Source organism: Thunnus thynnus, chromosome 3 (genome assembly GCF_963924715.1).
Source record: "Thunnus thynnus chromosome 3, fThuThy2.1, whole genome shotgun sequence".
Lineage (NCBI taxonomy): Eukaryota > Metazoa > Chordata > Actinopteri > Scombriformes > Scombridae > Thunnus > Thunnus thynnus.
Window position 1 is genome coordinate 25,392,575 of NC_089519.1, and position 25,055 is coordinate 25,417,629.

At 39.7% G+C, this 25,055-nt stretch overlaps 1 protein-coding gene and 1 long non-coding RNA gene across 3 annotated transcripts in view; one reads left to right on the plus strand and one right to left on the minus strand.

Annotated features, from left to right (window-relative positions):
• Positions 1 to 4,474, minus strand: part of nr3c2 (nuclear receptor subfamily 3, group C, member 2) — an 86,198-nt gene extending 81,724 nt beyond the window's left edge. Inside the window, exons 1-2 of one of the 2 annotated variants that reach the window (XM_067584970.1) lie at positions 4,394 to 4,474; positions 677 to 2,503 (exon numbers count right to left, since the gene is read on the minus strand). In XM_067584970.1, coding sequence (XP_067441071.1) covers positions 677 to 2,484 — 1,808 coding nt within the window. In that variant the 5' untranslated portion in view covers positions 2,485 to 2,503; positions 4,394 to 4,474. The other variant, XM_067584969.1, reaches the window with a different exon arrangement.
• Positions 4,475 to 14,530: 10,056 nt separating this feature from the next.
• LOC137180583 (uncharacterized) lies at positions 14,531 to 17,886 on the plus strand. Its single transcript, XR_010928006.1, has 2 exons — positions 14,531 to 14,801; positions 17,687 to 17,886. It is a non-coding gene; the product is annotated as an uncharacterized lncRNA (long non-coding RNA).
• Positions 17,887 to 25,055: the final 7,169 nt, after the last annotated feature.

The following is a 25,055-nucleotide window of genomic DNA, read 5'->3' on the forward strand; positions in this document are numbered from 1 at the left end:
CCCTTTGGCCTGTTTGTTTTGTTTCAGCCCCCACCCTCACAAAAGCAACTGTCTATTTCATCAGTTTGGCAACAAAAGCATGTGATCAATCATTCATAATTTATGATGCCAATGGCCTAGGACCCATAAAAACAGATATTTGCATTACACAAGGTCTTCGCTGGACCTCCCAATAACAGACCAATAAATTTTGTTGTTGAACATACACACAGGCCCCTGATAAGAGGTAAACTTTGCCTCTGTGTAACGGCAGAACACAGGGCAGCGCTAGCAAATGATGATGATGTGATCACATGCTACTACAACAATGACCTGGACCCCATCCTTTAATTCCTGTTCCCCCAGCCAGCATCCCGCTGCCTTTCCCAAGCCCTGCTGTTGTTATTATTTTTTACTTCTAAAAGCAAACGCCCTAAATCCCTTGAGCAATATGTGTCTGACTGAAACAAACTAGCCCTCCATCTATCTGATCCTCTAGACAGACATACGATTATACAGGTATACTGAAAAAAAAAACACAATTATGTAGGAAAAATTAAAACTGCTAGTGTTTATAAAACTAAGCTGAAATATTAATCACAACTCATAAAATCTCACAGTTTTTAAGCCAGAGCTCTGATAGAAATACACTGACAGGCACTCACTGAGACATAGAGACAATCTTCATGCTCCTTACCTCGACATGCCGTCTGTGAGGGAGTTCTGACCCGGGTATCCCTCACCTCTGGCCGACAGTGACCCCTGTGACATGCCCGGCCGAGATTTCCACGACTCCATTAACGCCGTTACGGGCGAAATTAGATTCAACAAGGGGTTGGACTGGTCCCTCACATCGTGCCGCGTGAAAGACATTGTTCCTTGCGCTCCAATCTGGTAATGGAATGAGTGTCCACCGGAATTAACTCCAACAATGGCCGATGTGGGCACGCTGTTATTCTCTTGGTAATAGCTGCCATCATTGGACTCCTGCTTAACCCCTTTAGACAGGACATTGTTGGAGAACACATCAGGCTCATAGTTCCCATTCATAGAGGAGACAGGGGGTCCTAAGATACCAGAAAGACTGTATTCATCAATGTTATTCCTCAGGGACAAATAGGTGGTCTCGGATGCAGGGAAGAGACCAAGAGACGGTGACTGCTCACTGTAGGACTGTTGATTCATACATCCCTGATTTTTGTTTGGCTCACTCTTAATCTGTGTGATAAAGGGTGTGCTACTCACATTACATTTGGAGCTGCCTAAACACATGCTCCTGAAATCAGTTCCAGGTTCGTTCTTAATGTACTTAACCATGCCCATCTGGTCTAAGCCGACGTTGAACACCTCCCCGTCCACCATCTCTACTTTAGGGAACTCAAAGTTCTTGAAGTCTGGGTCTCTGGTCAGACCTGTCGCTTCTGGGCTATTAGTGTCATTCTGCACCAAACCCAGTCCCCCGGCAGGACTGGACACAGGAAACCCAGCGGAGGAGGGATTCTGTGGGCTGCTGACAGCCATAGTGCCCCCTGTGGCCGGACTGGAGATGGAGGGCCTTATTGTGTTGCAGTTGTTGGCGGTGCTGGTGCAGCTGCCACCTGTGGGGCTCGAGACAGATGACCTAATGTTACAGGTAGTGCTGCAGGACGGAGGTGACCTAACACTACTCATACTCTGGGGGCTGGAAATGGGGGACCTCATGACATTGAGCGGGCTGGTAAGAGGTGGTGATCCCACTGTGCTGGACTCAACAGGGCTACATGTGGCTGAATTCCTGTGCTTGATGTTGGCCAGTGTTGGGGCACAAGACGTCTGGCTGACAGGACTGCTGACGGACGAGCACATTGGTCCAAAGCATGTGGGGGGACTGGTAGTAGAAGACACCATATTGTTACTGCCCCCAGGGCTGGAGATGGAGCTGGAGGTCTGGGGACTGCAGGACAGAGAAGAGGCCAGCATAGTAGCTGAGCTAACAGGAGTCCCAGCAGTGCGTTCTCTGGGAGTGGTGCTGGGCTGCTGGAAACCAAATGGCTTTAACTTGGGACTCTTTGTGGAGCCACACTGATTCTCCTCTAGTGGCCGTCCACATACTGGATACATCTTCCCAGGGCTGCTACTACCCCCATGCTGGCTGAAAGCAAAGTCTGCCTCCCTGGCAGCATTCATATACAGCCCCATAGACTCAGCCACAGTCTTGGAAAGCTCCTTGGAGTCCATTTCCTGCTTATGACCATGGAGAGAGTTGTTGAAGTGTGGGAGAACAAATGGCTGGTTCTGGCTGAGCCGAAGCATTGGCTGCTCCTGTGTCTTTGCATTGTTGTCTTTGCAGTCAGTGGCTGGGCTTCCAGCAGGGCAGCTGACATTGACTATGTCCATCAGGATATCACTGCTAGTCAGATTTGAATCCTCTGTGCTGCAACAGTACTCCATAGTGCTAGGGACCTGAGACCATCTGTTTTCTGTATCATTCCCATCAAAGAAACTTTGGTATCTTTTGGTCTCCATTGCTGGCTCATTGATTCACCTGGCAAATGAGGCAAGAAATAACAAAATTAGAAACACTTTAAAAGAAACTTATAGTCCATCTACACACATATCAGTTTAACATTAATATTTAAGTGGCTGGTGTATTGAGGGTATTGGCCTTTAGGCAAAGATTAAAGATCTCATATGAGACTGGATTATATATTCAGGAATATGCTAGTCAGTCTTAGATTGTCTCTAGATTTAAAAAATGATCCTTTTGGTTTTAGATAGAGGCTGTAAATTAGGCTTCACTGGATATGACGCAAGCAGGTCGGCAAGCCAGAATGGCTGTGTGACATAGAAATGATACATAATAGATTGTATTAATTTTGTTATTCTACAGACTTTGTTTTTAAAAAATACAGATTATACTGAAAACTGTATGTATAGTATATCTGGAAAAAGTTCAAAGCAAGTGTGTACAGTATTTCCTCTCTCAGATAAAGCTCCTTATCGCTGCACTACAGGGGATGTACAGTATGATAACTTGAGGGAAAAGTGCACTGTAAGGGTTAATGAGTCTACGTGACGTCGTCTGGGCTTTTTTGTTTAAATGCCCACCTCTACTGCGCCTCTATTGGACAACTGAGCCAGATATCCACCAGCTTCATCAGGCCATTCATGGATTGGTTGGAAAGCTGTCACTCAATAGTTATTGCTCTTGCGGCCACAACAGTGCTGCGACATAACTTGTTGTTTTAACTGCCGTTATAGTAGTGCAAAAACAACAAAAATACTGGCAACTATTACACAATAAAAATAACACATTGCTATTATAAGGCATCGTTTTGGGTGAAGTTTCAGTATTTATTTTGCATGTTACGGTGCACTCTCTGAAGGGCTCTCAGCTCTGGAGCAGCCAAAGAAATCCGAGCTAAAGTTATTCAGGGTGCCTGCAAAATATCTCATGCACCGTATGTGCAGATCCTCAAAAATGAGAATAAGAAATAAAACAGATGACAGCTCGATCATTTTTCTCAACAGTGTCTCCAGCTCCTACCGTGATTGTCCTGCCTCTGTAGGACATGCAACTCTCTGCACATCTCTCCATTTTGCGGGTGCGCAGATTAAATACGAAAAGACGATTTTTACAGTATTGTTGTTGTTGAAGTTATTTTTTTCCTGTGTTAAGTCGCATTTTGTGCGGCTTCTGGGAGGACAAAGGGGACTAAGTGCAATAGGGAGAACATATAAATAATTTAAGTCATATTTTTAGAAAGACTTTGACAGCTCCAGCACCTCCAGACAGGTGCGTACAGAAATATAAATCTGCTAATAATTCTGATTAAATTGTTGCTTCTTCTCCTGTTTGTACCTAAACTAATCAACTTCTCGGCGACTTTTATTATAAACAAGACACCAATGGTCCCGTTTAAAAGTTATAACATTTCTCTCCCACAGAAAACGGAGCAAGGATGCAAGTATTCAGTTATCAGACTCAACAGCGAGTAGTTGGCTTTCATTATCATCTCAGACCCAGTCCGAAATTATAAAATCTACAGGCAAACATTGAGCTCTGTCCTTCCTTACCTTAATTAATTACGACATTCAGAGTTGTCAGGTGGCTGTGTTGCTGGGCAGCGATAATCCAGAGGACGAAAAAAGACACGCCAAGCAAAGTCAATAAATATCAGCAAACGTGCGCTGTCTACTCTTTCCAATAGATAGTTTGCAGTTTGACAGCTAGACGCACTGGAGAAGTCTACTGCGTATTATCAGTGGTGATCGTCAACAGCGAGCCGCTGCTCCTGACAGGACGAACGACAGCGACGGGTCGGACGACAGCGGCAGACGATCTCACATTATGGCCGCAATTTTGCAGATTGCCGATTCTGGGCCCTAGATAAAAAGAGTAATAAAAACAAACGAAGGAGTCGGTCGGACTTACAGTCAGAGCGACGTCATTCTGTGCACATGGACCCTCCTACTGCATCGAGTGCAACACAAACTCTGAGGAGGGGGGAGGAGGGGAGACGGAGGGGGGAGGGAGGGGCTCAGAGCGCAGGTAGACAGAGCCGTCTGGAAATAGGGCACCGTACTCCGAGCAGTGTTGTTTGAAATGAACTCTCAGGGTAACAGTGTGAAGCAGTCTTTTTTTTATTATTTAAATACATATCCGCAAGTTTGTTACATCTTTCTTTTGATGGTGCATCGTCTGCCCTCTTCCCTTATCGAGCTTTAGCTCCTCTATTTTTTTCACCTTCCCTTATAGTGCCACTTCTGAAAAGGTTTCCTGTAAAAAACCTTTCCGTAAGAGCTCGCGCATATGCACGCGCACCCACAATTAAAATATGAGGGGAGAGCAGCAGCCCTCCCAGCTTCACTTTACAGTTAACATGGAGCTCATAAAATCCGGCAGATATTGAGTGGAGACTCATCCTACTGTAAATCAAGTTGCCCTGTAACACTATAACGGCTGCTTCCACTAGGTGGAGCAATATTTCTATTGCTGTGCAAAAAGCAAGTGGTCACTCCTTTGATTCAGCCATGTCAAAGTGTGACAAAAATAATCTTTTTTTACAACTCTTACACAATAGAACTTCATTCAGATGTGTTTTTCTTTCTTTTTGGTCAGCCAAACTACACACTCCGAGCACAGATGTCTTGAGTTCATGAACAATCAACTGCTTTCATGAATAAGTAAACTGATTTTGAGAGAAGTCACACAGAAGGCATGAAATGTTATGGCTTATATGTAGGTAGACGTTTTGGGGTTTTGGTTTCAAAAACTGAAGCAACATTATTACACATGACATCATTACAGATATTCAAGCATGCCTAAAAGTGAAAATGCACCACTAAATATAGTTTCGAATTCAGTAATAATGTGTGAAAGAGAAGTGTAGCCCCTTGAAAAGCTGTCAGACACAGTCATGTTGGCATACTGTACTGTACTGCACTGTACTTAGATTAAATTACATCAGTATAGCTCACTGATAATGTCCTTTGGCGCATTTATGAGAAAGTAAGATGTCCGTGTTTATCTGTGACGCCACCATCAAAAATGATTGTGACTCTATCATTTGGATTAAGCTGTTATTTGCATTTTACTGACGCTGTCTCACGCATTGGTGTGAGCATAGACTTTGGTTTTACTCCAGCAACATCCAATAATCAGTTTAATCTCTGGAGTTGTCAGTCAGTCGAGTCACATTTTGTGGTGTTTCACGTGGCTGCATAAAAGTGTGCATGTAGGATTTAGGCTTTCAGAGCAGCTCTCTGTAGTTTGAATGTTTTTTTTTTCAATGCTTGCCTGGGTTCTTCAAGCCAGCCTGTAGCCATTACCCAAGCGAAGCAGCAGCAGCTAGATTAGACAAAGCCATCCAAGCAACACTGCCCACCTCCCTGATCTGCCTGTTAATCACCCATGAATGGGGACCTGCTTCAGAAAAAGCAGGAGAATTGAGATATAACCAACGTTTTCCTCCCCCATTCATGCAGCTCCCACTTGTCCATTGCACATAATGGGTGCCAGTCAAACACATCATGAGCAAATCTAATTTAGCTTCGCATCACAGATTTTTCCACAGTGACAGAGTTATAAGAATTTGCAGACTGACAGCAAAGCACAGCTGATATGAAATCAGTCATAATTGGCTCCCTCATTGGTAAAAATTGAAGGCAGCTCCATTGAATCTCACTGAGCTTTCAAGCACCATCGTTTTAGTCAAATCAGTGATAATCACACTAAGCCTGAAAACATTGTACATACATTGGCGCTAAAAATAGCCTTCTTTTAAGGGGGGAAAGGAGGAAAATCCTTTCGGATGAGTGATTGCTATGATTAAGAGCAGGCTTTCGCTCTTGTTTAGACACATAGCAGGCAACTCCAGTAGCGGAGAGGGCCAAAGGCATAACAGAGAGGTGCATGCTGCGCCTCATGGGGACAGGTGAATTGGAGCATGTTAACTCTAAAACAAAACACTCGTCAACTCAGCAGAAGACCCTGTCCCCATCGTGTGTGGTAATTACAGAGGTAGTTTTAATCAGTGAAGAGGTTCGTCACCACCATCCTCCCTCAGCTGCTTATTGTTTCAGTTATTCATAAGGACCATTCACATCTACAGTGATAAATGTCGCCCTCTCATCAGTCAGTCACTTAATTGCCATTCACCCTTATTTCCTATAACTTTGATTTGATTGGTTTAATGTTGACTTTGCATCCAGTAAGTCATTCTCACAACACATTTTTGATTATTACTGTAACCCCCATGCTTTAAGTGTTTTTTGCATTTCTCATTGGTGGAAATTTTTTTGCTAAAACCAAAAACCTGCAATATATGATTTTTTTGGCCACTTTTGGGCAACAAGAACAAGCTGATTATTACATATTATTAAGTTGATATGGCAAATGTTTATATACCTTTTTTACTCCAAGTGCTTTTGCGCCTTAACTGTCCAGTAACATGATAGATCAAGACTCACATCATCAGCATGCAGCATGTGGTGCATTTGATGCCTCTTACCCTATATGTTGGAACTTTGAGCCCCAATAGTATTGCAGTAAAAGTAAAAGCAGTCAAACAATTGCAAAGTTGAAGAGTTCCACTACCAACTTGCAAGATTTGAATTAATTCACTCAAAGGTATAATTACAGACAGAGTCATTCAAGTGTGACTGCATCAGCGTGAAGATTTACACTTTACAACATTTCATATCAAAGCATATTTAACTGATTCCAGATCAGGACAGAAATGTATCAGGAAAGAAGTGCATCAGGGAACAAATGTATGATCATAAATAGATTTACAGGTGTGATAGAAATTAAGCAACGTGATATGCAAAATCTTCATGTGTCTCTCTAAAGATCGACTCAGACAACACAAATAAGGCCACCCTCCAGTCCCACTTTTGGCCCAGATCACAGTCACCTTAAGTTGCCCTACTACGCGGATGGCACGTATCATCTAAATGCTGAATGATATGCATTCCCCCCGCTTCCCTGTAGAAAGTCTCTCGTACTATGTGTACACCACCTGGGGTTTGTTCATCCTACTTAGGCAATGACGATTAAAAACATGTTGATGATTAAATAACATGTTTACCCTCAGTGTAGTCAGAAATACATATTCAGTGGGAACACCGCGTATAGGCTACAGCCTGACTTCAGATCAGATTATTAACATGCTGAGAATTATCACTAAATAATGTGTTGTTCAACAAAACTGTGTCAAGTACATTATGAATTGATATTCCTGATGCCTGCTTGAAAACATTCTTCCCATTCTGCAGCATCTAGATGCCAAGGTGCTGCAAGCTTTAGATTGCATTTTGTACATTTGCTTGATTTTGTTGCACAATAAATTTGGGGAGGGCTTTTACCAATGTGTTGCGGGTTAGTTAGTGTTTTAAATCAAATGAAAATGTATTCATGAAAAGTAGCCGCAGAGGTGTGTTAGATTTCACTGGATTTGAGTTTGGGTAGCTATGTTTGGACAAATGGATCGAAACTATAAAATGACTGCAGATGTTGGATAACAGATGTTAGTCCAGCAAAGGAAAATTTGAATCAAGATGATTACTTTGAGCAACTTCCATATTTTTGTCTCTTGGCAACAAATAAGTCACTTTTTCTCTCTGAGAAAAATGTTTCGCCTGGATCTTTAAGGGGTCTCTTGACAGAACACCTGCTCAGATGTAAATGTTGACATGTACAGACACACACAAATAACACACAACTTATATGTGCGCACCCCAGTGTTGTAAAGTAAAAATTACATACTCAACTTCTGTACCTATAGATACATTTTTGATGTTAGTTAGTTAGTTACAGTTCAAGATGGACATCAAACAGCATGTAATTCATTCGTGTATTTCCATTTTATACAACTCAGTAATTCTACTCTACTTCCAATTACATTTGGATAACTTTTCAAATGATAATTTTCATCCAAACTATTTAATCAGCTAATAAAATATGATAAATTATTATACGTTAAACTAAGCAACAGTAAATAAAGTACTTTAAAGTAGAGAATGAAAATTCATTCTTGACCCTGGAAATCAATGTGGTGAAATTGTGTTTTTTCTGCATCGGATGTGAGTGGTCTCTGATCTTTCTTTGTCCATCCACTTTCTCCTGTCAGTGATTTTGAGGGAAACGGTCAAAGTCATCAAAAGTTCTGGAGAGAGTTAGAAAAAGGATCTTGAGTTACTTAAGAATTTTTTATCAAACTTAAAGCACTGTAGCTCCACCTCGACCAGCTGCAACATTAAAATGCTACTTACACATTAATCTATCATTAATAATACAGTAATGGTCCGGATTCTTGATGCGAAGACATCAGTGGTCCTTCCCTTAGGCACTCTTTGATGCTGCTGACTTGAGCTAAAGGAGGAAAGCAGGTGAAGCCTGAGACAAACAGAATGTCAGAACAGTAGCCAATGTGTCACTCCTTTTGGGATATAATGCAGCGATACAGTAGAGAAGGGAGACCAGACAACAGGAGGGGAGAAGATTAGAAAAGCCATCTTTACTATGATGCACTGTCTAGCTGTTTGTGTGTCATTTATAAAGGTTACCTTCTGCTCCTCTGTCTGCCACATACGGTACACACATCCGCATGTGCATTTCACCATGAAAGAGGGATTTTTGATAAATATAGACAGTGAAGCAATATGAATCCCATCTGAAACTTTGATCTAGTTTTAAGCGTCTGGGCTTTGCACATGGAAACAACTGTGGTGTATAACAGAGGGTCTCTGGTGACTTTCAGTCATGTGCATGTGTGTGTGTGCGTGTGTGTGTGCGCATGTGTGTACAGTATTTGCACATATGGGTCTGTGTTGATAGTTAGTGAAAACTGGCCTATTTTGAAACTCCTTCCACTTTATTTTCCTGTGTGACCTTTGGTCAGACAGATTGATAAAATTGTTTACATAATTATCGGGACTTTCCAAAAGTTTTCTCTTGTGTCTCAGCTTTCTTTTCCTTTTATTCGTTTCTCTTTTCAATTCTTGGGATCCAGGAACAACATATTTAGTTAATACACAACCAATACAAAGAGTAACAACAACCACAATCACAAAAATAACGGTAATCAGTAATAATTAATACTAATATGATCATCATGACTTCCATATACACCTTTACCGAGCCGGTAGAAACAGTAAAACAATATACTTCATAAATAATACACAGTAAAAGAATAAACACAAAAGCATCCATCAGAGAAAAGAACAAGAGGTAAAGGAGGAAATTTTTAAATAGAAAAGGAAACAACCTCTGCCCCTTTTCCCACACCTTCTTTCTCTCTTTTTTCATTTGTGCTCTTGCACTCCCTTCTCCAGGTGCACTCACTGACCCACCGCAGCCTGAGTGGAGATACAGTAGGAGGACTGGCTTTGTAGAATATGGAAGCCAAGGTGCAAAAGTTTAAATGACCTGAAAGAATATACGTGAAGAGACACCTAAGGGTCTTAAAATAGCCTAATACTACACTTTCCTAGGAAAACATAACACACTTCTGTACCAATTAAAAAACACAGGAACACTGCACACTATTCATAGCTGCTCTGTTCTGTCGGGGAAAAAAAACACAACTCAAATGGGAAACAAGTTTTTTCTTTGTGTTTTCCAAATGAACAATTCTGATACATTACACTTTGAAGCCTGTGGAAGATCAAAGCTAATCACAGCCGTGTGGTGAAAAAAAAAATGGCTTTATGAGAGTAAAACAATATCTGAACCTGATTTTAACAAAAGAGGCGAGATGTCAAATCAATTAGCCTGCATCCTGTTCCAAACTGCTTGGCCTGTGATCATTTGCCTCTGAGGCAGTAAAAACCTCTAGAAATGAGCAACCACCTCTTGTAGAGGTTTGTGCACTGATGAACTGCGCATTAATTATGCCAGATACGGGTGGGCTGCGTTTCTGGAGTCTCAGTTCATCTATTTGTAATAATAAAGTAACAGCAAGGTTTTCTGCTAACTGGAAAGAAACTGTTTATGTTATGCATGACTGGATATACTGTAAGCGCTTTCCAGTACAATGCTATGATTTATAAATAGCACTGAAGCCCTCTGCGAGCTACCGTGGACCCACAGCTGTTTAGAATTTGTATATAGATACAATTATACACCCTTGTAACACAGGAACTGTTTCATTATTTTCCGTCTATGCTTGCCCACAGCTCCTAAAAGTCAAAACAATAAACAACCTCATACTAATTATTAGCTTCAACATCTCTTTTCTACTTCTTCTGCTGCACCTTTTTTTTTTCCCCCTCCACTTATCTCCACTGTGTGGCACCTGGCACTGGCTTTAAGGTGCTTGGTTATTATTAAGACATCAGTGTCAGCGTCTAATCAGTATTTGTGTGCATTTGGTTTATTAATTACATCGGCTGGTACAAACTCAGAGCACTTGGCGAAAAATATCAAAAGCTGACGCCTGTGTCATGATTAATTTCGCAGTGAACAGTCTCCGCGATGTCAGTGGTAATTAGGCATCACCCATTGCATAACACACCATGTGTCAGGGTGGGTGGCATGTGTGTGTGCATGTGCGTGTGGACAAGTGTGTGAGTGAGAGAGGAGGAGAGAGAGAGAGAGGAAGGTGGGGGGGGGGGGGGGGGGGGGGGGGGATAAAGAGACAAAGAAAAAGAGATATGGCTTCAACTATTTCCTTTGTAAACCAAAAGGAAGTTTTGAAGTAGCTGTCTTGTACTTTCTAAGTGTTGGACTTTTAAATGTAATCAGTATATATAGGAAATCTCTAAAGCCCAGAGTGTCTTCAGTATAGTAATATAATGGATAGTGACTTCTAAAAACCAGTGAGATAATTACCTGTGATGGTGACAGTTAATGGGGATCTGAATTTAAAAAAAAATCAACATAAACATGAATGAAAGCCTATGGCGATCCAAATGTTGTTACCAGGTGGTGGAAACAAATGCAGCACAATGACTTTAAGTGCACAGCATGATGACTGGCCTCCATAATAGTCTATTTTATTTATAACAATTATCCATTTATGCATCTTCTACAGTTTGGTAGAATCCATGAAGTATTATTGTCTTGTAGCTAGATTAAATCTTTATTTTTGCCAGGTTGGACACATCTAATTTTCAGCAGTGACCTGAAGTATGCCTGGCATGCTGTACGTCTGCAAAAACTTTGGTTCAAACTTTGCACAGAATTAACTACAAAAGGGTTTATTAATCCTGTGAGTGAGTCGTCCCCCCCCCCCCACCCTCCCCGTCGTCTTTTTCTCAAAAATAAACAATGGCCCATAACACTCAAATTAACACAGATTGGGATTTGATGTGCTGTGCAGCCAGATGGCTTGCTCACTCACTCTCTGGCGGGCTGGCAGTGCAGCTGAGGACGAAGGCACTTCCAGAGCGGATTTGAAAGAATCTAGGCCAGAGAGAGTGGGGCTGCTCTCGGAGACTAGCCGCCAGTGCTGTCATGTTTTAGTGCACATTTTCTATTTGAGGAAGACGCTACATAGAGAGATGTGCAGTGTGCCTGTGTGTGTTTGTTTGTGTGCATGCGTGTGTGTGTGTGTGTGTGTGTGTGTTTGTGTGAGCAGTGACTGGAAGAGGAGGAATGCCTTGATAGAAATGAAGGGAATGAAGACTCATCTTAGAGCTGTGTAAACAAGCTTGTGGAAAAAATAAATTCCATCCTGCATTTTTCTCCTGTCCACCTACAGTATATCTACAGGCTTCAATGTAGACTTGACACAATGATGCTTGGAGACGTCAGAATATCTTTAAATAACTTGGGGTGATAGATAGAATAAATAGTTCTGGTTATTTTAACACCAAATGACGTGAACATAGTAGCTATGTACAGAGATCCATACTCAGTGAAATGTAAATGTGCTTGAGATTGATGTGTGAGGCAGTATGGTGTATGTACAGTATGCATCAATGTATACTGGCTCCAGCACCGGTGTAGAGATCAGCACTTTTGTAAACACTGTAGTGCAGACATTCAAATGCAACTTTTAGAGCTAGTCATTATTCAAAAGCCTAGCCTCCATCTGGAAAGTGGCAAACTTGGCTGTTTTCCTGGTGTTGCTGTGGAGGAAAACTGGATCTGTGTGAAATTGCAGGACTCATGATACTTGGCTAAGGTGTAAATTTGTCTGGCTTTGATGATCATTTTCTTCACAGCCTAACTTTTGCCAATGGGGAAGGGTTAAAGTTGTTACAAGACTTAAAAACTTTTCAGGTTGTGAACATGGGTTTTTCGGTCTTCGGTGGCTGATTGTAGCAGAGTGAACACGGAGAAAAGAGTATAGGATTGGGACAAGTAATATCGTACTGGCCTGTCATGCTGCAGACTGCACTCAACTGAGGTAATAATTTAGACTATTTTGACCGTCACGCATTTCCTGATATCAGATGAAATTGTTTTTCTAAAAGCACCCATGAGTACATTTTCTCAATATTCCCCCTGAAATTTGACAGCACAAGAGTTAAAGAGTGTTTTTTGTTGAACATTTGTGTAAGGACAGTTAAGGACTCAGGCAGGAAATAGGTGTGTTATGGTCTGGGGCTAAGATAATTTTGATTATTGAATAATCTGCCGATTATTTTCTTAATCATTTCATAATTTTCTCTGTAAAATGTCTGAAAAAAGTGAAAACGGCAGAGCCTCTTTTCATGGTGGTTTCAAATTGCTTGTTTTTTCCAAACCCAAAGATATTCTGTGTACAATCAGAGAAAAACTGCATCATCATATTTGAGCTGAAACTAGCAAATATTTGTCAATTTTGCTTGAAAAGTGACTCAAATGTATTAAAAATTAATTATCAAAATAGCTGACAAATTTTTTGTTGATTGATTCATCGCCTCATTGTTTCAGCTACATTATGATCCTACACAGTGATCTCACCTTGGATTGAAACGTATATATTCCTTTAGCAGGCACTAATATGACCTGATGATGAACTGACAAAAGCTGGTATTAAATAAACCCACAGAAGACACACAAGCACAGTAATTTGAAGTTACTGTATCTGGAAACTGACTAATATATCAATATGGTGAAACATTTAAGAAAAGATTATCTTTAAAAGGAAGCAATATCAATTGTCAGTTCCTGTCTTCGTCAGGTCCTTTTGTTTTCTGAAGAAAAGTCCTGATAATACCTCAACAGCACGTCAAAATGACTCCTTTACCAAAAAACAGGGTGGATGAAGCTCACCAGCAGATTCATATTAATTACAAACTGGCAAAGTTGTTAATATAACTCTGAACTCAAAGCCAGGAGTCTGTGTGAATGGCCTGAAGTGCCAGACAACACCTTCTGTTTCGATCGATGGCCATCAGCATGCACACCCCCTCACACAAGCAAGCCTGCTCTGCTATATATACACACCAGCTCCGACTGCCCGAGAGGAACCTCCTAGTACAAACTAACTTTTTCTTTCTTTCTTATTTTACTATTCTTTAGCAACCTCATTATCTCTGTGTTTGTGAAGGGCTGCAGATGTGCTTCCAGCATCTCAGAGGAATTTCATTTATTTTTAAGATTAGAATCAAGACAAAGTAAAGGGAAAATTCTCCAGTACAAAGTAACAACAGCAAGCTCTTATGTGTCTGTTTGTTTTTGAAGCAAATGAAATAAAACTGCAACGTAGAAGATAAATTAGGAACATATGTGTGTTCTGACAGTACGGATATCAAACACGACTGAATTGGGTTATCTGTAATGAGTAAACACATTTCCCCCTAACAATACTATACTTAGCAATGCTGTAGCCAATTGTTTTGGTGTTTCATGTAAAATAAAAAAAATAGTGGTTAGGCTATAAAACTGACCACACCGCAACTGTGTTTGTGTTTGCATTGTATTGTAAACAATAATATTTTGTTTCCCACCCTCTGAAAATCTGTCAATATCATAGATATGATTGAAGTTTCCCAAATCAAGGTCACCTTACTGGCTTTTTCTCTTTAACCATATCACAAGGTCATCACCGGAGGATGGAGTTTGCTCAGTTGTCATAGAGATGGATATTGACATGCAAGCTCGGTAGCTGTTATGATTTCATTCATAGCATTTTTAGGGCTTCTTGTCCAAGTTGGCTTAAAAGTGAAGCAAGAAAAAATTCCTTCTTTATCTTGTAAATAGCAGTTTGACAAAACAATCCCAAACTGAGGTCCTCTTACTAGCTTTTATCATACAAATGCATCTGTTGAAAGACAAGGTCCAGAATGAACTTTCACTCTTCACTAAGCCAACATGTATAAGATAGTCCTTAAATCATAACAGCTATTGATCCATTGGTTGGCTGGGGAAGACCCCGTAATATGATTGAAAGCTCTGGAAAAAGCTGGTGAGTTGTGATTGTTTTGTCAAACTCTAAATATTATGTTTTTAGTTTGATCATTGTTAGAAAAAATCTTAAAGGAATAATTTGACATTTTGACTTCCTGGAGTCTTGTTGTTGCAATGAGGTTGCCAGGCAACCAGCAGGCACTCCAGGAAACCGCAACTGGTTGTTTTTACTTTCTTTCTTTCTTTTTTAACAGATTAAACAAATTAGATGTAACATGTCTTAGTTAGTGAGCTTTAGAGGTGCTGCTAGGCAGATTTTGTTACCTTTGGAGAGAGCTGTGCTAGCTGTTTCCCCCTGTTTCAAGCCTTTATGCTAAGCTAAGCTAACCAGCTGCTGGCTGTAGCTTCATAGGTAGTGTGGATGTGAGATTTATATTGATCTTCTCATCTAACTCTTGGCCAGAAAGTGAATAGGCATATTTCCCAAAATGTCACATAATTCCTTTAAATGTTATTATTATGTTAGTCTGGACACTTTAAAAGACAAGTATTGGTCTGTCAAGGTCATTTTGAAAATAAACTAGTGCAAATAAACCTGAATTATTAATATTTACATTTATGTTGAAAATTTAGCCATAAATGGACAGCAGTTACTTTACCAGAGAAAACAAACACATTTCCCCTGATGTTTGAAATGCTTACATATGTATCTCTGTGGAGAAGCCTTTGTGTTTTCTTCATGGAACTAATTTTTCTTTTTCACTATGACACTTCATGAAGACTCACAAACCCTCTTCCTCCTTTTAGAAATATACCTCCTCTTATCCAACTGGTTACTGTACATACTGACTGAGCAACATGCCTGTCAAATATCATTTTATCTGAGGAAAATTGGCAACTTTGGCACCTCTACTTTTATTATTAAGTATTTTTTTAAAGCCCCGGAGCAGTCTGCTCGGCTTATTTGAATAGTGGTTAAAATGTGTGCCATAAAGAGCAGAGCAAGAATGTCCTTTTGAAAAACATTTACTTTTCATTCTTGCAACTGCACAAATGCTGCACTGCCGGAGTTGGCAGACGGGAGGGGATGAAAGTTTTCACTTTTATGGTGATTGTTTGGTGAGTGAAATCCATTGAGGAATAAGTATGGGTCTTGGTGGTGATACTGAACATCGATTGTGTGCAGTGAACAAGTATTTCATACATTAAGGAATGCTGTGCTTATGTGGAAAAGTTTAAAAAGTAGACTTGACTTCCTCCTTTGGTAGAAGTTGTCCATCTACAATATGAGTGTTCTTTCTGTTTACTTCAGTTATTATGCTGCCAGGCATTGTGAATGAGAGAAGGAAGAAACACTGAGAGGAATATGGTAAACTGTGTCCTTGGTTTCTATTAACAAGCAAAATTCTCATGGCTGGGTCCATGTGACTTATCAAGCACGGAGCAATTGTTGTGGAGTGTTTGTGGAGTGAGTTTGGTGGAGTGAGAATAACAGACTTATCACTCTACCAGAAATACTGGTCTTTGTCTAATTCGAGAGCCTGCCTTTTAAGTGTGGTTGAGCCAAAATTACAAAAGAGAAAAAATAACATATTTTCTTTCTTTACTTCTAGTGCTATCTACACATAATTTTGTTTTTTATATGTCCAGGTTTTCCTCCATCCCAATACAATAGAGGTGAATGGAATTTAGTTTGTGTTGCCACAGCATTGAAAAGTTGCATTTGAAAAATCTGCAGCAAACTATTTTCTGTCCCTGATTCTCTGGATACTCCACAGACTATAGAAATAGTTCTCATGAAAACTATTGACAGTGCTTTCTGTGAATTATCCAGAGTAAAGAGGATGCTGTCTCCAGAAACAGACATTATTGTGGAAATGTTAGAGAAAGCAACCTAAAACAAAACCTGGGCAAACCAAACTATCTGTAACGCTACATACTCCTAAGAGTAAGTTAAAAAAAAAAAACCTATTTACATCTAACTTGAGTGAACCAACCCTTTAAACCTGCATTAATTATTTTTTTTATATTGTAATCTAAATTGTAATGATTATAATGATGAACCCATAGAGAATTATCACAGCACTCTGTAGTTCGCCTCAGCTTTACAGAGGGTTTTAGCATCTTTCAGCTCTTTGTTTAGTTGTACATCCCACAGCTTTACTATTTTAGTTCACCTCTCTTATAAGCTGTGGTTAAAGCTGCAGCATGCAGCTGTTTTCAGCAAAAAGCTCTGATAAACCAACTGTACACTACCTGCCCTCCACCAGGCAGCAGGGAGACAAAGTTAGCAACTAGCTGGTGAACATAGTGGAGCGTTAAGCAGCTAAAAAGTCAGATATTTCCCTTAGAAGATGGTGGAGGCCAAAACAGAGCTATAAGGAGAATTGGACTTACATTTGCCAGGTTTAATGCTAAAGTTGTTTTGTGTCTGCTGGATGTGTAAATAGGGAACCATTTGCTAACATATTTAGCATATCAACATTGTAAGATAATAATATGTCAATGTTGTGTCCTCAACTTGTTGTGCTGCCCCTAAGTGGCCACAAAAGATCAATTAATACTTTAAAGTCACTTCTCTTTCAGAAATACTAGACTAATTCAAGAGCACACCTTACAGTTGTCCTTTTATCATCATGCAACACATACTGTAGCACTTGTAGGTCCCAAACTAGGTCAAGAGTCACTCCAAAATGAATCTATAATCCAGCACTCACATATCCAAATGCATGTAGATGCTAAGCTCTTACCAATTTTTTCTTCATGATGTACAGAGATTTTAAGGTTGAGTATTAAGATTTACATTTTGCATATTCTCTCTTATACCTTCTTATTTGTCTTAATTAAAACCTCCTCTTCTCCCATGTTTTATGCATCCTCAGTCCTATTCTGACCTACAGGAGAATATTGCTACAAGAATTATCTCTTTGATTGCCTGTGTAGGAGGAACATTTACAGTAACGAGGAACCTGGGAACAGGATTTACCGTTCCATATGCCCCCCAATGACATTACTTCAAGTGATGATGATGACAGCCATAAATCGGTCCTGATGGCCCACAACAGTTAAAACCTGCATGGGATTTGTTTTGCACACCACTGGCTAACCAAGGCTTGCTTAATAAACCATTTCATCACTTTCAATTAGAGTATTGCTATGTGACTTCTATGATAAAATGTTGCAGCAAATTGCATCAAATGCCTTTCAACGCTGATTTTGCCTGCATCCACTGTTAGCAGAGTCTTCTCTAAATATTTGGGAGGAATATTCGTGGGAATAATCTCCACTCTATGTTATTTTCAGCCTGTCACTCTCCATCTCCCGTAGAGGCATCATTCCTCATCTACACTGTCATCCCAGCACATGTTCCATTTACCACACATTAATCTCACTCAGCTTCACATCATTCGCTCTTGTCTTGTCCCTTGGGATACAACGATACAACAGCAGAAGAACATGCTCTGCTTGCCAAAACACGGTGCGGCTGTGGCACTAAGCACTAAATGGAAACTTATAGCGCTAATTAACATTTTGTATCACTTACAATTGTAACACCAATCCAAAATTCAGTGTTATACCCCAAGCCTAATGTAACAGTGTCCCAGCAAGGCCTTTATAAACTTGTCTCAGTGCTCCTGAGCTAACCTTTTGATAAGCCCTCGAGACAGTGTAAATTAAAGGCATTAAATCATGATTTGGTGGCGTGTGAGGGTGCTCATGGAGACATCCCCTTCACAGTCTAGTGGTCAGGGTGGAAGTGTGTGGTGGTCAGTGCAGACAGGTCATCCCACTGCAGTGACGGATGGCTTTCATCAAGGGGCCATGGGCTCACTGGGGAAATGTACGTGGACACCGCTGCCAAAGGAGCTGATATTTATCTACCAGCAGCCAGCTTGCCAGGGCACAAGGAGAGAGAGGCAAAGATAGAAAGTTTAGTTAAGAGAGCCACAGAGTGGTCACTTCTATATTAAAAGCTTTTATTGGACATCTCCTGCATCCCCTGTACACATTTGTGGTTACAGGCAAATCCAGTGTGGGAAGTAGATCTAATCCTAAGTGTGATTTCAACTCAAAGACATGTATTCCTACAACATGCCTCACAGCTGCCCATCGCTGCTCTCATTCAATAGCAAATGGACACATCCGGAGATTGAAATGAAGCCAATTAGCAGAGGCACAGCTGATTTTAAAGCACTGATTAAGGGAGATGTGCCGTGCTGGCTCTAGGATCTATTCCCTCACTGCAGACCTGCCTCAGCTTGGGCTGCCATTAATATCCCATGAGGCATTGGGCCACGCTCCTGGCCAGTAGCCAGATTCCCAGTTATCTGTCTAAACAATTTTGCAGGCTATTTCAGGAAGAGGGAACTCGCTGGCCATGCCTCTCAGTGCTGTTATGGCAACAGCACAGTTCATCTTAAACATAACATAGGGAGGTGACCCACTATCCAAAGCCCAGCACAGTCAACATTTTGTAAGAGAAATTACATTTTACATTCAGAGCCAGTTAATGATGCTGTAGTAAGAATGAAGGACCCCAAGGACAGGTATTTTATGACATCATATCATTTTATCTATTAGCACCAACAAGAAGTATGATCAAGCTGTGGTTCAAGGTCATTTTTATTTATCTCAAATTACACTAAGACAACTATTTTGCTGCTATAGGCTGATGAACGGAATTATACGATAATTAGCAGAGAAGCTTGCATGAGTGATTCTAATTTGAATTTGCTCAATCCTGAAAATAATTGCTTATCTCTTTCACCGCTCTTAGGATCCCTTAATCCTTGAGAACTGTGTAATTGTTGCAGGATTGGAAATGCAGGGAGTCCAATATAGAAATGCATATGAATGATGTGATGTTAATGAATGGCACCTAGGTTAATAAGAGTTTTCAGGCTGCGCAGCTCACAGTAGTTTAAAACTTATAGGAGACTGAGACTAATCATCACTTATCATTCATTTCATTAATCTAACTGCCTTTTATAATTATAGTAAGCTTGTTTCGTTCCTCCAACAATATTTTGTCATAGGATAATGTTGGAAATTGAGTTTCAAACAGCAGTTGACAAAACAATCTCACCAAGGTCCATTTAATAGCTGTTCCAGAGCTTCTTCATCAGCAGATGGAGTTTGTCCAGTCGTCAATTTCAAATTCATGTTCAAGTATTCATCTTTTCTGAGCATTTAAGAACTTCTTGTCCATGTTGGGATGAAGGTTGAGGTTTAAAGTTCAGTCTTGACCTTGGAGGCAGCTGTTGACAAAACAATCTCATCTCAAGGTATGATAATAAAAGATCTCTTCCAGACATGTATTAAGAAATATAAAAAATACTCTGCTTTGAACAAAGTTGTGCGTCTGATATGTTTTTTCCACAATATATATATATATATATATATATATATATATATATATATAATTACCTAGTTAAAAACTTTAAAATGGCATCTACTGCTTCTCCCTCATTAAAAATCCAGAACCTATGAATATGCAAACATATTTCATTTCAGAAGTAGGGCTTGCTGGACACAAGATGTCTCCTACTTCACTCTAAAGTCCATTCTCAGTGTATGTGCACTGGAGGTTTCAAGTTTCCACATCACACTTCTTCCAAACTAGTTGTGATGTCATAAATCATGCTCAATGAACAGAGAGATGCGGATGAATGTGAAAACAACCCTCCAATGTCAAACTCTGCACATACATCATTCTGCTCAGAGAAGCACAAACATCCAACTGTAGGAACAATTAGAATGGAGGACTTTAATCAAGGTCATAATTAATAAATCAAAGTTTATGTTAAGGCCCACTGTTTAGTCTATATTGGAAGTGATGATAAGGACTAATTAGCCAGGGTGTTCATACAATGTTATCTATGAAGCAGGATATATGAGATCCTGAGTTGAAGCTCATTTCTGTTAACCTTTCATTTTTACTCCAACAAAGGTGCAGAAAAAAAGAAGCTTAAATGTATTTAAATATGAATTTACATGTAGTCGGAATAATAATCCACAATTGAAATCGACTGACCAAACTCTTTAATAATGTAGTGATGTGCTGTGAACTATTTGCCAGTGCAGTTTGTCGTTTGATAAATGAGACCCTTGCTGCTTCAAATACTTTTGCATTTCTAGTAATTGATGTGCAATTTAACAACTCTTTGACCACTTTAGAAGCCCATTAGTTGCTTCATGGTGCTTTGAAAAGTCACATATAAGCGGCAATTGTCAGACCTCTTTTAAAGCTGACCCATAATACTAATTTTACTTTCATCTTAAAATGACACACCAGTGTACTTGGCTTGGTGATTGGGATTTAATTTGTCCTTTTATATTTTCTGTTTCCAATATTTTGTCCACTCACCGTCAGATATGATCTATCATGGATATTTCATGACAAGCACTGACATTAAGATGCACAGTGAATAAATAAGATGTAACTGATGCCAAACATCTTTTTCATATTCATTTATAAAAGACTAGTAGTCGGATCATGTCATGATGTTATCCAGAAGCAGACAGGCCTCCGATATTTTCAGTTTAATATTCTGCACCTTGTCGATTCCTGAGGCACTGCTTACAGCTGCATATGTTCTAGGCTTTTTCTGCAACCAGTGTGAACAGTTACACCTTACAAAAGTGATTAAAACGAATATGTCACTAATTAGCTCCCAGCAATCCACAACCTGCAAGCAAACAAAGCTGAGAACTTCTGTGTAGTCAGTAGAAAATGCATATTTAGAGGCATCTGTTTTTTTTTATTCAGAAACATAACATTAATATAAAATTGTTGATGATTACAAAACATTAACCTACTTGGTTTTTGGCCGCTACCCTAATATTAGTTTTACTCTTAATCTTCACTAAGAAATGCTCTAAATTGATATTGATATCAGCCATTTTATTGCTTGTAGTGTAATTGACAAATAGTGATTTTCAAAAACAAAATTTAAGTTTTAAGTTCAGTATACGTCTATAGAACAGGCATCACATTCCTCATTAGTATGTCACTGTAATGGTAGGAGGAGTGACAAGGGAGTGTATACTCTGCAAAGAAAATATGCATATTGTACTACTAACATTATCAAGATCACCAAAATAGACTATTTTCCTTTCCAAATGAAACACATTCTGATGCTGCTATGCCCTCAAGAGAATTAACATTAATGCAAATGTAATGCGATGATGAATATTGTAACAATGTCCTTTTAAACCAAATGAAAATGCAAAGATGTTAGCAGTGCCAGAAATCTGAGCCCAGCTACCCAGACAGTGTATGCAAAGGAGTTTGAATTCACTCTCTATCGCTAAAACTGAGTTCCAGCAGCCCACACATGCAGAGACATACAGTAGCAGACACACACACACACACACACACACACAGTACGGGTGCAGAGACCAAGAGGCTGCGTGGAGGGACAGACAGAAAGATGATAAGAGCCATAAAACACTTTGTGAAATAAAGCAGATATTGTGCATATCTCAATTTGAAACAAAATTTCAAAACAGAGATAGAGTTGGAGAATTTTGTTTTTCCTTTTAAGATGATTTTTCACATGCGGGGCCAAAATTCCCATCCCCACAAGAGTAAACATTTACGTTAGGGTTTTAGGTTTAAGGTTAGAATTTATGACTATGGGTCATATAGGGTAAGCTTCCAGTGAACGAGTGTAAGTCAATACGATGTCCTCACAAATACACTAGTACAGGTTTTGAGTGTGTGTGAGCATGTGTGTACTGTGCTGGCTGGTGTGTGTACTGTATGCGTCCATTCTGGTGGGCGGCAAATTCCGCGTTTGAAGCCAGAGAGTCTGTGTGCCCACTTACATGATCACTTGACAGGACATGCAAATTTTATCTTCAAAGGGACGTTAAGATTCTCTAATTCTCCATTACGTTGTGTGGTGTTTTTTCTCCATTAATTATGCCATCAGCGGTAAAACAGTGAGGTCACTTTTTCAATCTATCAATTTAAAGACTGGCCTGATAACAAGGTTTTTGAAATACTGGGAACTTTTCAGCGAGATAGTGGATTATGTAGATTTCCTATTTTATTCCAAACATGGCAGTATATAAAATTACACATAACTTTTGTTGACTTTACTGTATACAATCAATGGGCAGTAAAAAACACAGTCTGGATGGATATGTACAAAAAGAGGAAAGGTCTAAACTACTCTGTTTGATCAGTGGAGTTGTCTTTATGGCCCCACAATCTACTATGGTCCTCGGCAAAGTTTGCTTTTTCCAAATGAAAATGATTCCTGCCTTCTTTCCTTCCCAGATTTTCTCTCTGCTTGTAGTTTGAAGGTGTGTTAAGCAGGGAGTTTAGCCTTGCTTAGATGAATTCATTGATATCAGTGGGATCAGTAAAACAGCTCCTCTCAGGAGGAAATTAAACTTTTTCCAAATGACCTTTCCCTAAACCCCTCCCCCAAACAGTGATAGTCCAATCAGTTCTGTCAAGCTTTGGATTCCTCCACATGCTGAAACGATGAGCATTAGATTCCTGGTAAGATCTGATTTTATATTTTTCCTTTTCATGCTTATAATTGTATGACTTAAGGCAATACTTACGTTCATCAAGTTGCCATTAAGTGCATTTTAAGACCCCTTTAAAAATGAGTCAGATGGAAAAATTAAAAAGTCAGCCGGAACTCATGGAGCTAACGTTAGCTTAATTAGCTATCTACCTACAGATGATAACATTTAATTGCAAAACAACCAATTGATTAATCTGCTAGAAAATTAATCCGCAACTATTTTGATGATCAATTTGTCATTTAAATCATTTTTTTCCAGGAAAAATGCTAGAGATTAATTGTTACCATCTTCTTATTTGTGACATTTTGCTGCTTTTTTGTCACATGTGATAGTAAACTGAATATCTTTGGGTTTTAGACTGGTGGTCAGATGAAACAAGCAAATTGAAGACATCACCATAGGCTTTGGGAAAATGTGATGGGCAATTTTCACTAATTTCTAACATTTTATAGACTAAATGATTAATCAATAATGAAAATAAGCGTTAGTTGCAGCCCTAAAGGAAATATTGACTCTAAGTCAATGAGTTCAAAAATCTCCATATACACAACCCTAACAATTATTTTATTAGGACTGTCCTCAGTAGATAAACTTCACTGGCTGTTTGTTCAAATGTGTTAAAAAAACTATGTTCCCGTTTTCCTGTCAAGCAGCTTGTTATAGTTGTGTGAAAAATATCTGTAAAGCATGTGACTTTGACTTAAGTACTGTGGTTCTCATTTTGTCTCCTACCAGCAGTCAGAGGTAAACCTACAGGCAGCGACTCTTCTCAGGCTGTGTACCACCCTCAGTAACCTACAGTAATCGAATCATATTGTTTAGATGTTTCAACATACATCCGAACTGCACACAGAGACATAAAACATTGTAAGTAAGTAAAAAACTTAAAATTGCTGAAAAGCCAAGCTGTCTATTTAATGGACAGACATATCATCTAAGAATGATTAATCCTATCTTATTAAAAAAGATAAAGATTCATCTGGGTAAGTAATACCATTACTCAGTTACATCAAACACTAACAAGCTACGACACAGCAGAGCACAGTATAGATCCAAAGTCCGTGTTGTAATTGTCACATACATATCTGATCATCCTCCTCGTTTCATGATTGACTCTTGCATTTTATCCCTAACCCTTTGCCAAGTAAGACCTTGAACTGATTCTCCCAATAACAGGAGGCAATCTCCATAATTACCGCACAGAGAAAGAAGACCTGCTATGCATCAAACTCGCAGCCCTCAGATTGTTAAAGCACATATGTCAGCTGTTGAATTTGACTCAGATCCAAGGCTTGCCGGTAATGAAACAGGGGGATGAGGGGTGAGTCAGCCACTGGCCTTTGTTAATTGCATGTCTCACATCGTCCTGGTCGGGACAGTTAATTGGAAAAGATCAAGGGGATTTGCAGTGTTAATGAGCTTCCCGTGAACCCGAGTCATACTTTCGATACCAGAGGAGCCTTTACTATCTCCCATATTCACCAACCCTTCTGTTAGAGGAAAACTTTTCATTTCTGAAGCTATGTGGTCATGGCCAACTATTGCTTCATCTCCTGTGTTTGGTAGCACTGTGTCAGAGGGGAATAGATGGTTTATTATAAGCACAGCACCTTTCAAGTTGAAGGAATCAGTCGTTAATCTCTATTTTGATGTCACCGTGCCCTCAACATGTATTATGTTGTTTTGTAATGAGTTATATGCCTTCTACTTCTGCGTATAACCCTATACGTTCTCTGTATATTATTTTTAAAGATAAAAAAGTAGA